At 47.9% G+C, this 12,457-nt stretch overlaps 1 protein-coding gene across 2 annotated transcripts in view; it reads right to left on the minus strand.

Moving 5' to 3' along the window:
- LOC308091207 (ferroxidase HEPHL1-like) overlaps positions 1–12,457 on the minus strand; it is a 48,956-nt gene that overhangs the window by 17,356 nt on the left and 19,143 nt on the right. For both annotated transcript variants that reach the window (XR_013933680.1, XM_080436648.1), the window contains exons 8-13: positions 12,249–12,380; positions 4,898–5,103; positions 3,982–4,126; positions 2,297–2,509; positions 1,346–1,562; positions 726–865 (exon numbers count right to left, since the gene is read on the minus strand). Coding sequence is in view for 1 of the 2 variants with exons in the window: in XM_080436648.1 (XP_080292774.1) it covers positions 726–865; positions 1,346–1,562; positions 2,297–2,509; positions 3,982–4,126; positions 4,898–5,103; positions 12,249–12,380 (1,053 nt within the window). In the remaining variant the exon portion in view is untranslated. The remainder of the gene's footprint in view (positions 1–725; positions 866–1,345; positions 1,563–2,296; positions 2,510–3,981; positions 4,127–4,897; positions 5,104–12,248; positions 12,381–12,457) is intronic.

Here is a 12,457-nt window from a genome sequence, read left to right on the forward strand (position 1 = left end):
TTCCGTGGCAACGTCGGTGAAAGCGTCGGTGCGTCGGTTAAAGGTCGGTTCTGTCGGTAGTCCGTCGACCCGGTCGCGACCGGTACCGACCCGTCCGCCGGGTCGGTACCGGTCGCGACGCTGTCGCGGCAGCGTCGCGTCGGTTTGGGATCTCGCTCTTACTGCATTTTTCTCTGCTAAACCATTAGATGTGGCTTGCTTCCCAGCCTAGTATAAACATACAAATGAAGGTCTGTTAAGTTTGTTTGGTTGAAAGGAAGTGTCTGGTGGAATGTCTTTGTAGCTTTATCAGTTCTGTTTTTTTTTGGGGGGGGGGAGGTTGCTGAAACAACATTGACAAAGTATTGAAACTTTCATTTTAAGTTAATCTTGTGTAGTGCAGAATATGGTCAATAAAGAGGTGAACTACATATAAATCCTCAGTGTTATTTTGACTTTGACAGAGTAAAAATAGTACCCAAATAGACGAGTAAATTGACCTTTTGAACAAGGTTGGTTGCAGCTGCAAGACAGTGCTAAAGGAATTACATTTCTATATTTCACTTGAGTGAGAGAGTTGAAAGCAACTAAAGTCAAATTTATACTCCACTGCACGGTGCTGAAAATAGCAGGCCTACAAACTCACAACGCGTTGCGGATGCGACCCGTTGTGAGCTTCTACTGTAGGTCTGCTTGTAGGTCTGCTATTCATTGTGCGACTAAATATGAATCAGGCTTTAGGATACCTAGAATGCCCAAGTGCATCTCTTGTGGCGGTCGTTTCCTCTGCGTTGTGAAGGTGTCATCCGTGTACGCCCTGTACACCACCTTCTTATAGCGGGGGCCGATTCTGTTCTCCCCTCGTTCCAGGAACACGTTGCCTGGACTGGGACACACGACAATCTGTCACCACTCACAAACAGTAATACTTATAAACATAAATAGCAATTTACCAAACCCAGGTACATCAACATGCAATTAGTGATGTAATCCTTGCAGGGTGGGAAGGCACACACACGCACACGCGCACACACACACACACACACACACACACACACACACACATGCATGCATGCATATACCTACACATACATGCACATAACACCCATGCATGTATACGTTCGCATAAACACACACGTCACATAAAAGCGCACGCACGCACGCGCGCGCGCACGCACGCACGCACACACACACACACACACACACACACACACACACACACACACACACACACACACACACACACACACACACACACACACACACACACACACACACACACACACACACACACACACACACACACACACACACACACACACACACACACACACACACACACACACACACACACACACACACACACCTGTCCTCTAGTGTTCCGTGGTTCTTCTCCTGTTCCCAGGCTCTGTCAGGTGCGTAGTCCCACTCTATCTCCTCAGCGCTGATGAAGTACTGGACGACCTTTGAATGTCTGAATGGCGTATGAGTGAAGTTGTGTCCGGGACAGTCCCGTACCGCGTACTGTTCCTGCATCCCACCAGAGAGGTGGTCTGTTACTCTGCAGCTCACTTCAAACGTGCCTGTGTGACAGATAGATTGGGGTTGGGTTTCAGATATGAATCAATTTTAATCTCTCATCGAATCTTTTGGGTCAGTGGTTCTCAAAGTGGGGTCCGGGGATCCATCAAAGGGACACCTACAGGTCTGTAACTCTGAGTGTATAAATGGAACCAAATGGACCCACCATCTGTACACTCCCAGCGTTACGGGGGTCCTTGAAATTAAACAGTTTGCAAACCACTGTTTTCCATAAATTGTTGTATTAGTGGAGAGAATGAGGAGTGAGAAAAACTATTTATCTTGGTAACAATACTCTTTCAGCCTTGTGGACAGAATCTTTAGAGAAACATAAATCTTTATAGAAATCTATGTCAAAATGAAAACATGTGGAGAATCTTCCCCTACTCTTCACTATTGAACCCCAGCCCTGGGTAAAGCAGTTGCAAACAGAATGGTAACAATGTCTTAAAAGTGTACACTGTGTACAAGAATCAAACATAAGTAACAATTCAAAAGTAAGTAATTCTGTGTAGGGCATTTCATGAATGCTCTACTTTATAGTATCATGAAAAAGTAGCAATTTGCAAGCTCATGTGATGTGTTGTGATTTTTTAAAACTACATTGGAACACAGGTTATTTTTTCCATATCCTGAAAAGTAACAGTTCCTTTCAATGTTTCCACCTGAAAGCAACAATATTTGTGAAAGAAAACAAATTGAAGAGTAATCGAGTATGGTAAAAGTCCAGACTGACCAGCAGTGGATGGCTTCATGACCATGGTAGCGGTGGTGTGTGGGAACAGGCTGAGTGTGTCCCGGGTGGTGCCGTGCCTCTGGAAGGTGTTGCCTTCAAAATAAATGCCATGGATGTCCACCTCTGTGCCCAGACCAAAGTTGTACCACACAACTGTGTCCCCCGAACATAAATCCAGGCCATGAAGGTTCCCGTACATCAGGCCATTCACCGCTGAAATATTCATAAAAAAAAGAAATACAAATCATGAGAACAACACAACAGTACAAACATAACTTAGCCAATTGAAAATTAATACCAGTAATTTCTAGTGATGATGGCATCTGTTCGGAGGCTAATCCGAAAGTTACACAGTAAAATCCTCTGTGTTAATTTAACTGAGAGCTTACAAATAATAATTGATAAAGGATAAATGAACAATGAGGATTTTATTGTTTACTGTTCCACTCCACTATGTCAGATTTCCAATTGGATTTTTGCATTGGAGTTTGGATATATTATGAACATAGGCTCTGTTATGTAGCAAACAAACGCTTGTGATATCCACATATTTTTGGAAATAATCTCTACAAAACAACACAATGTTTACGATTTGAACAACGCAATAAGCTTCAAATCTCCAAATACACATGCAAAAACACACAGACACACACTAGGGATGGGCAATACCACAGACTTTCTTTTTGATACAAAGTAATATCAAGGCTACTATCCCAATACCAATGCTGATAGATCTAAAAGCCTCTTGTTTACAGTAAATGAAAAGCGAAAGCTTTGTGAATTAAATTGAAATCCCCTAAATTAGTATTACGGTACTATAAATAACTTCCAATGAACAGACTTGGTTTCGGTTTACACATGTTCAATTGCTCAACAATGTAAATTAATGTTCAATTATATAATATTATATATAACATTGCATCAAGTGGAAAGACTTGGGCAAAATAACAATAATTATTCTGAAGGTATTAGGAACCTGAGATTGTTACTATCAAAATGGTATTGTAAAAATGGTCATCTATGTTTTAGAAATACTGAGCAATACAGTACGTATGTTTTCTCACAAAATGGATCTAATGCTAACTAGATGCAGTATAATGCATTTAGAAAGGGTTTGAAAATGCATTTCCAGACTTCTGTTCAGAGGATTAAAATCACTAAACATGGATAAATCCTGCCTCTGTGAAAGGCTTTTCTGTCAGAGAACCCTCCCCTTCTAAAGCGTTTACTCATCATGCTCTTTTATGTGGCTGATTTTCATGTTTCGGCAAGTTTGTGGTATTGCCACAATATGATTGACTTTTGACACACATGGCATGTTGCCTAATTATTTTTGTTTTCACTCTGTCATACCAGCATTCCCGCCATGTTGTGTGATAGACAAAACGAGAGTTTTGTAGTTTCTATTCAATTTCATAATAAAAAATATATAAAAATGTCTGGTTAAAGAAAAACACTTGGTATGAATATTTTATTACAGGGATCGATTATGAAAGGAAATCTCGGGATCCGAAGTACTGATTTTCCATATCGATCCGCCCATCCCTGAAGCCTGATTTATAGTTATAGGCCTACTTAAGGTCTTTACACACCGGGGGCATGACACATGCTGACATGAGCTGTCAGCTTGTAGATCTGTTGTTTTTGTATAAATAAGGCATTACACAAACACAAAGATAAACTACCATGCATCTTATTGCTCTCCTGAAAATCTTCATCCTCTGGGTCTGTCTCATTGCTGCCGTACTTTGAGATGTTTTCATCCAAGTACCAGCTCTCGTTCTCGTCCATGACAGTAAACAGCAGGAACATCTCCTTGTCCACTTCTTTCTGTTAAAGAACATACAAACGGTACAAGGCAATTAGGCCAGTGGCAAACAGTCATTTATTATAGGAATTCACGTTCCATCATCCTATAATTCTCTGTAAGCTCTGTGAGTGTGTGCGTCCCCAAAATCTCTTCTGCCCGGTTCTCCTCAGTGCCTCCAGCAATTGCTCTGTATTTGCACACAGCCATTGACCATCAGCATGTGCACGGAACACCGACACCCGTTTTTCACTTTACCCAAATTCGAGCCGTTTAATAGCCTTTTTCCAAACCTCTGTTTAACTCTACGGCCGGAGTTTTCGACGTTACTGCGCATGCGTGGCCAAGTGCGCATGCGTGGCCAAGTGCGCATGCATGCGCAGCCACGTACGTGCGCAGCCACGTACGTGCGCATGCACGCGCAGCCACGTACGTGCGCATGCACGTTTGTGGTCGCTGGCGACCGGGTTGCCAAAACATGTGCGTGAAACAAGCGTGTGCGTCCCCAAAATCATACTTTTGGGGACGCCATACCTGACGGGTATGGTCTAGTTAGGAATAATTGCACTTTAGAAACTTGTCTATGGTTATCTCTGAGGAATAGTTGTTGTTGTTTTAACGTAGATAACAATCTCACCGGCAAAGAGCCTTTACTTGATCTATGAATTACTTTTGTATTTACAAGTATTTACTTGGAAAATGCGCAGAATATCCAAAGCTTGAAAAAGGTATATTCGGTACAGCCCTAGTATTGAACTGATCATGTGAGCTTGCAGTAAAAGCTGATAGCACACCTGGGTACCGTCCTTCCTGAGAGCTCCTTTCCTGCACACTAGTAAAGGTCCCATCAAACCAGAGCTGGTGTCATGTACAGCATCAGTGGCAGAGAAGTACAGGTAAGGGATACAGTTGGTATCAGAGGGAGAGGGACCATCCAGAACCTTCCAGTTGTAGATGAAAGTCGTCCCAGGAGCCACTGCAGACCCAGGCTCATCAGCGCCTGTAGTATTAGGCACAGAGCACGATAATCAGTACATCTGCTACAAGACTGAACAAGTACAATATTTGAAATAGTTTCTTAGAATTATAAGATTAAATTGGATTAGATTAATTCATAAACTGGTAAAAACTAAACAAACTGGAAAAGGTGCTCCTCCGAGCACAGGTCAGGTAGGTTATTGTGGGCCAGCAATGTTCAGAATGCATCGGCCTCCTGGTGGCGCTAAAACAGGCATGTGTGAATTTTCACGGCAATCAGAAAAACAACATGCTATACAAATAAAGTTATTAATATTACTGTAATCCACTCGTTCATTGTCCCTTCAATATTAATAGCCTATTGATCTATGTATGCTGTTAGGACACAGGTCCATGAGTAGCCCCGTCTGTGACCCCTCTGCTGTAGCTGCGGTATGAGGTCCCACAGTGTTAAGATCCGGCTGAGGGCGATACCGGCGAAAATGCCCAATTCTCACCTGTCGTATCAAAAATGTAAAGTAGTCCCGGTATCCTACAGATGTCTGTAGCTCATACGGAATGGAAAAAGTTAATTGATGGGTTGAAACAAATGGAATTGTTTATCTTTTGCCAGCCTGCACTGAGAGTAGGGGAACCACAGTAGAAAAGTGTGCCGAGCTGCCGAGTCCTCCACAGGGAACGAGATTAAATTTGTACAGTTGTTTGTGTATTTGGTGTTAGTTCCATGAAAGGACGTCTACGTACAGCTAGTTTTGAGCTACATGTGTGCGTCTGTGAGTAAGCCCCACACCTCGGACCTCCTGCTGAAGATCGACATCCAGTATGTTTCCTAGTATTCTTTCTCTGTTTAATGCTTGGGGAAACGTGTTTTATGACCTGAAGAGGATTTCCCTACTGGATTTGGGTCTCCTGTGCTCTTGCCCGGCCACGCCTGGTGACCCTTTCTGTCACGCTCACATGGTTGAATTTCTGTCATGATTTATTATGGACATTGTTTATATTCAGGGGATCACCTAGTTGTTTTATTCAGTAGAATCCTGAGTGTTAATGTAACTCTATGAGAGTTTACAAATTGGTACATACATTTGTACACTCAAGTTACAAATGGATAAATGAACACTTACTCTGTACATTGTTAGCTTACAGTAATCACCTTACTTTTCAGTGGTTTAGATACAGATTTATTTATAGGATTGGAGATCAAGGATTTATCAGGATTATTCTCATGCCTTTATTTACTTATATCTGTGTATAATTATGTTGATTAATCATTCTAACACTGAATAATTCTTCAATTAGTTTTTCTTTGTAATCAAATTACATATGGAGTTAAAGATGTTTTATTTATTTACTAATGCCCTTTCATAGTCATTATAAAGAGTTTAGTTTAGGAGGCACAATTCTATTTCATGTGTTTACTGTGGGTTTATATTTCATGCATACCGTAGGGCTTACACAGTTCCTGTCTACAGTACATATGCAGTGCATACGCATACCGACCATACAGTCTCTCAATGTCATCCACCTACTTAAAGATATAATCCACTGTACTGTATACAAAGAGGGTTTATACCAGGCAATGGAAACCACCACCGCTTTTACATCTTATTATACTGTAGGCTGCTAATTAGAAAATAATCAACAAATAATGCAAAAATAATTCATGGGACTTTTAAAATACAAATGACATCATATGATTAAAGATAGTGCTGGTTGAGATTTCAGTTTCTTCTTTCTTTTTTTCACTCACTGTCAGCTGTTGTTTATCATAAAGTGTCTTTCTAAGTTCCCTTTCTTCACAATTGCGGCAGTTGTTTGTGAGGAGATGAATAAATGTTCCACTCGACATGACAAAAACGAAGAAAAGAAAATTCTGTGTGGACATTACATGTACTTTGTCTCATGGCGTCTCTTACTGACCTCATTCTCAATATTGTTGTCTCGTCTCGTTTGCTGTCGTTGGACAGTAGTAATATATGCAGTTGGTACAATGTAAGTTCAGGAGGGAAGACCACACCGGATAACTATCTCCTCCCCCTCGTAATCGCCTCCAATCTGGCCGATATCAACTCCTCCCAAGCTCACCTGCTTGCGATGGCGTTGATAACAACTCCTCCCTTATCTCCTCCTTCCAAACTAATCAAGGGTTGTATTTATACCAAGCCATGCCCGCTCCCATTCATGCTCAATGTCTCACCCCTGCCTAACCAGGCGCTAAACTTGGCAGCCCACGCCCAAGTGGCTCACCCCTCCCTCCCCCCCACATTTGGCCAAGGCTACCAGCCTGCCGCCAGCGGCCAAATGGCTCTCTCCTCCTCCCTCCCCCCCACATTTGGCCAAGGCTACCAGCCTGCCGCCAGCGGCCAAATGGCTCCCCCCTCCTCCCTCCCCCCCACATTTGGCCAAGGCTACCAGCCTGCCGTCAGTGGCCAAATGGCTCCCCCCCTCCAATCCTACTCTTTCCTCCAACCTCAGGCTCCGGCACCCCTCCCTCTCCGCCAAGGCCTTCCTCCTCCTCACGGGCCTCAGCCCACCTATTTCTCTCTCTCCTCAGCCACGCCGGCAACCATGCCGCCCACAGCCATCGCCGCCAACCCCATTCCGGTCTCTGCTTCCCTCCGAAATCAGATCCTCCAGGGTATGGACATTGACTTAGCTTCCCTACTAAAACCCTCTGCTGCCGCCCACCAACCCAGGACCGTCGATTGCGGGGGGGTATCAATAACACTCAGAGACATTTATTCCTCACCACTACACAGCGTCCTCACACCCACAGAATTTGTCCTCGCCTTCTCACTTTTCCGTAATATTATTTGTTCTTTATTTCCCACCCGCAGGCAGGAGCTGGACGACTACGTCCAAATAATTATGGACATGGCCGTCCGCTTCGGGGGCACCACCTATTTCCAGTATCACCGGCAGTTTGCGGCGATGGCGGCAGCTCGGCTCCAGCAGTGGAACATGGTTACATACTGGGGAGCGCAGGACACCGAGCTGTACTGCCGGCTTTTCGCCGGCAGAACCGCCATCGCCTGCAACCTGTGCGGCTGCCCCGCCCACCCCACCACCGATTGCACCCTGGTCATCAGCTCCCACTCCACCACCCCCGCACCGCCCCCCCGGCCAACCTACAACCCGCAACCAACCTACAACCCGCAACCCCAGGCACTCATGTCCTCCGTCATCCGTCCAGCCAGGGCAAGACCCGACCGTCCCACCACCTTCCCAGCCTCCTCCCAGACAAGGGACCGTCGAGGCCGTCAGCTCATTTTTGTAGGTTCCAAAATGGTGTGCAATAATTTTAATGACCAGGGATGCAATATGTCCTCCTGTAAGATGCTGCACGTGTGCACCTTTTGCAGTGGAGCACACTCCCGCCCCACCTGCCCCCACAATCCCACCAAGCCCTCAGTCAGCTGACTGACGGAGCACCTCGCCACCCCCATCAACATCCCCTCCATAGCCTCGGAACTAGCCTCCAACCCAGATCCCACCTTTGTCCGGTGTTTCATAGACGGCCTCAACTACGGTTTCTCCCCCGGCCTCATCACACTCCCAGACACATCCCACACCTGTAATAACCTCCAATCCGCCATAACTGACCCGGACACCGTAGACACACTAATCACAAAGGAAACCAACCAAGGTTTCATGATAGGCCCCTTCACTTCCCCCCCATTCCCCACCTACAGAATCAGCCCCGTAGGCATAGCCACCCGCAAGTATTCCGGCAAGAAAAGGCTAATCATAGACCTCTCATCCCCCCACGGTTCCTCAGTCCCCAGCATCAACAGCCTCATCCCCAGCATAGATTTTTCACTTCAGTATTCCACAGTTGCCCACGCCATCTCCCTCATCCGGCTAGCCGGCCGCGGGGCCTGGCTCGCCAAAGCCGATATCACATCGGCTTTTAAAGTGCTCCCTCTCCACCCAGACTCCTGGCACCTGTTCGGAGTCTGCTGGAGGGGGAAGTACTACTTCGCCGTTAGGCTCACATTTGGTTGCAAGAGCAGCCCCAAGCTCTTCGACAATTTATCAGAACTGCTCTGTTGGATCCTCTTAAATAACTACAAAATCCCCTTTCTCGTCCACCTCCTAGACGACTTCCTCTCCGTCGACTTCCCATCATCTCCCCCCGCACGCACTCTGCTCGCCATCAGAACGGCCTTCACGGCGCTCGGCGTCCCCCTTGCCGAGGACAAAACGGAGGGCCCCGCCACCAGCCTCGAGTTCCTCGGCATCCACCTAGACACCATCACCTTCCAAGCCTCACTCCCCCTCGAAAAATTACACAGGATCACCCTCATCATCGCCAACTTCGCAGACACCCCCTCGTGCACCAAGCAGCAACTCCTCTCACTCTTAGGTCACCTTAATTTCGCCACCCGTATCATCCCCCAAGGCCGTTCATTCATCTCTCACCTCCTCTCACTAGCCTCCTCCGTTCCAGCCCTCCACCACACCGTCACCATCACCCCCGAGTGCAAAATGGAGCTTTGCCTCTGGCACAACCTCCTGCACAACTGGAACGGAATTAGTTTTTTTTATGATGACTTTCACTCCTCACCAGAGGACCTCCAATTATTCACTGACGCAGCCCCCTCCGTAGGCTATGGGGGGTACTACCAAGGCAGATGGTTCGCGGAGGAATGGCCGGAGGAGATGTTAGATCCCCAGTGCGACTCCGGTCATTCCTCCGCCTTGTTCGAGCTATACCCCATCGTGGTAGCGGCTTCCCTTTGGGGATCGGAGTGGACCAGCCGCTCCGTCCTCATTCATTCTGATAATCAAGCCACCGTCAATATAATCAACAAAGGTCGCTCCTCCTCACTCCCCATCATGGCACTCCTCCGTCGACTCACCTGGATCACCGTCACCCATAATTTCATCATTCGCGCCGCCCACATCCCCGGTCACCTCAATAGCATCGCTGACTCACTTTCTCGCTTTCTTTTACAGAAGTTCAGGCACTTGGCACCAGAAGCAGACTCTCATCCCACTCCGGCACCTCCATATTCACAAATGACCTTCCCCTGAATCACCCGCTCAGCCACCTCATCCGCCACTCACAACAGGCCATCCTCCAGTCTCTCGCCCCATCCTCACTGTCCACCTACTGGACTGCCTGGAAAAACTTCCAGCTGTTCCACGCCACCTTCACCCTGCACTTCCCGTCACTAGACCTGGCCACACTCACCTCCTACGTCAGCCACTGCCACTACTCCCGGTCCATGCACTCATCCACCATCCGAGTCTACTTATCCGGCATAAATTTCATCGTTAAACTCCTCACCGGCGCCGCTCACCCCTTCCACGCGCACCCGCACGTCGCACTGCTGCTCAAAGGCATCAAACGCCACGAGCCTCACCACCCTCCTAGCCGCCAACCCCTCACAGACAACGTCCTCGCCGACTGCGTCGCCGTCCTCCGTTCCGGTCACTCAGACCCACTCACCAACTCCACACTAGAGTCCCTTTTCCTCCTGGCTTTCTACGGGTTCCTCCGCTGCTCCGAATTCACATCCGCCAACACTAGATTCGACCCAGCTCGCCACCCCTGTCTGTCCGACTTATCCGTCCTCAGCCCATCCACCCTCATCTACACCCTCAAGCACAGTAAGACTGACCAGTTCGGAACGTCCACCCCCATTCACCTTTTCAAACTAGACTCACCCCTCAGCCCATACGAACCACTCGTCCGCCACCTCGCCATCCGACAGTCCCAAAACGCCTCACCATCCGACCCCCTGTTCATCTCAGAAACCGGTTCCATAGTCACCCGCACCTGGTTTCACCACCACCTCCGCTCCGTTCTCACCAAAGCCGGCTACGCCGCAAACCACTTCTCAGGTCACTCCTTCCGTATAGGCGCAGCCTCCACAGCCTCCCGGAAAGGCGTCCCCGAGCACGTAATTCAAATCCTGGGTAGGTGGTCATCGCAGGCGTACCATACATACATCCGCTCCAATTCCCACGACCTCCTCCTAGCCCACACCGCACTCATCCGCTGAAAACATGCACCATTCTTTGGGGTCTCGGCGCGACTAGGTCGCAGACGGGCCACGGGCCCCAAAGCCACTCTAACCAGGGTCCGTGCCTCAGACGGCCCGGCCCCCCGCCCGCTCCTCTCCATCCCTCCTCCCTACCTCCCCTCTAACCCCTACATCCATCCTCCCATCCATCCTCCCATCCATCCTCCCTCTTCCCCCTTCATCATCCTCCCCGTCGCCTTCTTCAGGCCACCCATCCCGCCACTCATCCCTCCCCTCCTCCCCTTCATCCCCTCTCCTAGGCGCCGCCCTACACCAACCCGCCTCCGTCCATTCGTTCTCATCTCCCTCCGCCCTCCACCCCTCCTCCCTTTCCCCCTCCTCCCAACAACGGGACCCCCTTTCCCCCACTAACGGGACCCCCTCTCCTCCCAACAACGGGACCCCCTCTCCTCCCAACAACGGGACCCCCTTTCCTCCCTACAACGGGACCCCCTTTCCTCCCTACAACGGGACCCCCTTTCCTCCCAACAACGGGACCCCCTTTCCTCCCAACAACGGGACCCCCTTTCCTCCCAACAACGGGACCCCCTACAACCCCCCCACACCCTCCTCCCTATCACATCCCAACAACGGGACCCCCTACCCCCATGTAACAATGTAATGCATGCAATGTCTGTAACTATTCCCAACAACGGGACCACACAATAACCCTCTCTCCACAGTGGCACCACATACACACAGTGGCACCACACACATCATGCATTCCCCTGTCCCCTTCCCATCCAATCAATTTCAATAAATACAACTCAATCGTTCCTCTGTTTGATGGTGTGGTCTTTACTAGTGAATAAACAGCTAACACACATCTATCTGGACCAGTGATATGCAGACAGCATCATTCATGTGATCATTTGTGTTGTGCCGCTCCCTTGATATTTGGGTTCAAATTCAAACCAGCAAACCTGAATGTGATGAATGGATGTTTGGGTTTTAAAGTTGCTCTGGGATCAACCAAAAAAGCTCCTCAGGATTGACTGGTTTAATTGTTTGTAAATGTTATTTAACTTTTATCATCTTCCTCCTAAGTAAAGGCATACAATGGCTACGCAAATCAGAGGAATCTACAAAGGAATCAGTCAAAGCTATCTGTTGGATCTGATCTGATCTTTCTCACCGTTTTGGTCACGGACTCCCTGGAAGTGTTTTTCAGAGTGCAGGCCGTGAGGCTGGATGCTGTAGTTTCTACCCCCACGGTTCATGAAGGTCACCTGGAGGATATCACCTTCCTCTGCCCTGAGGACGGGACCTGAACACATGCAGGAAAATGCAGGAGAGGGAATTAATGGGGGGAATTAACCACATTAACCCTTGGCGTCCTGATAT

This window comes from Gymnoscopelus braueri (genome assembly GCF_963280865.1).
Source record: "Gymnoscopelus braueri genome assembly, chromosome: 8".
In the NCBI taxonomy this organism is placed as follows: Eukaryota; Metazoa; Chordata; class Actinopteri; order Myctophiformes; family Myctophidae; genus Gymnoscopelus; species Gymnoscopelus braueri.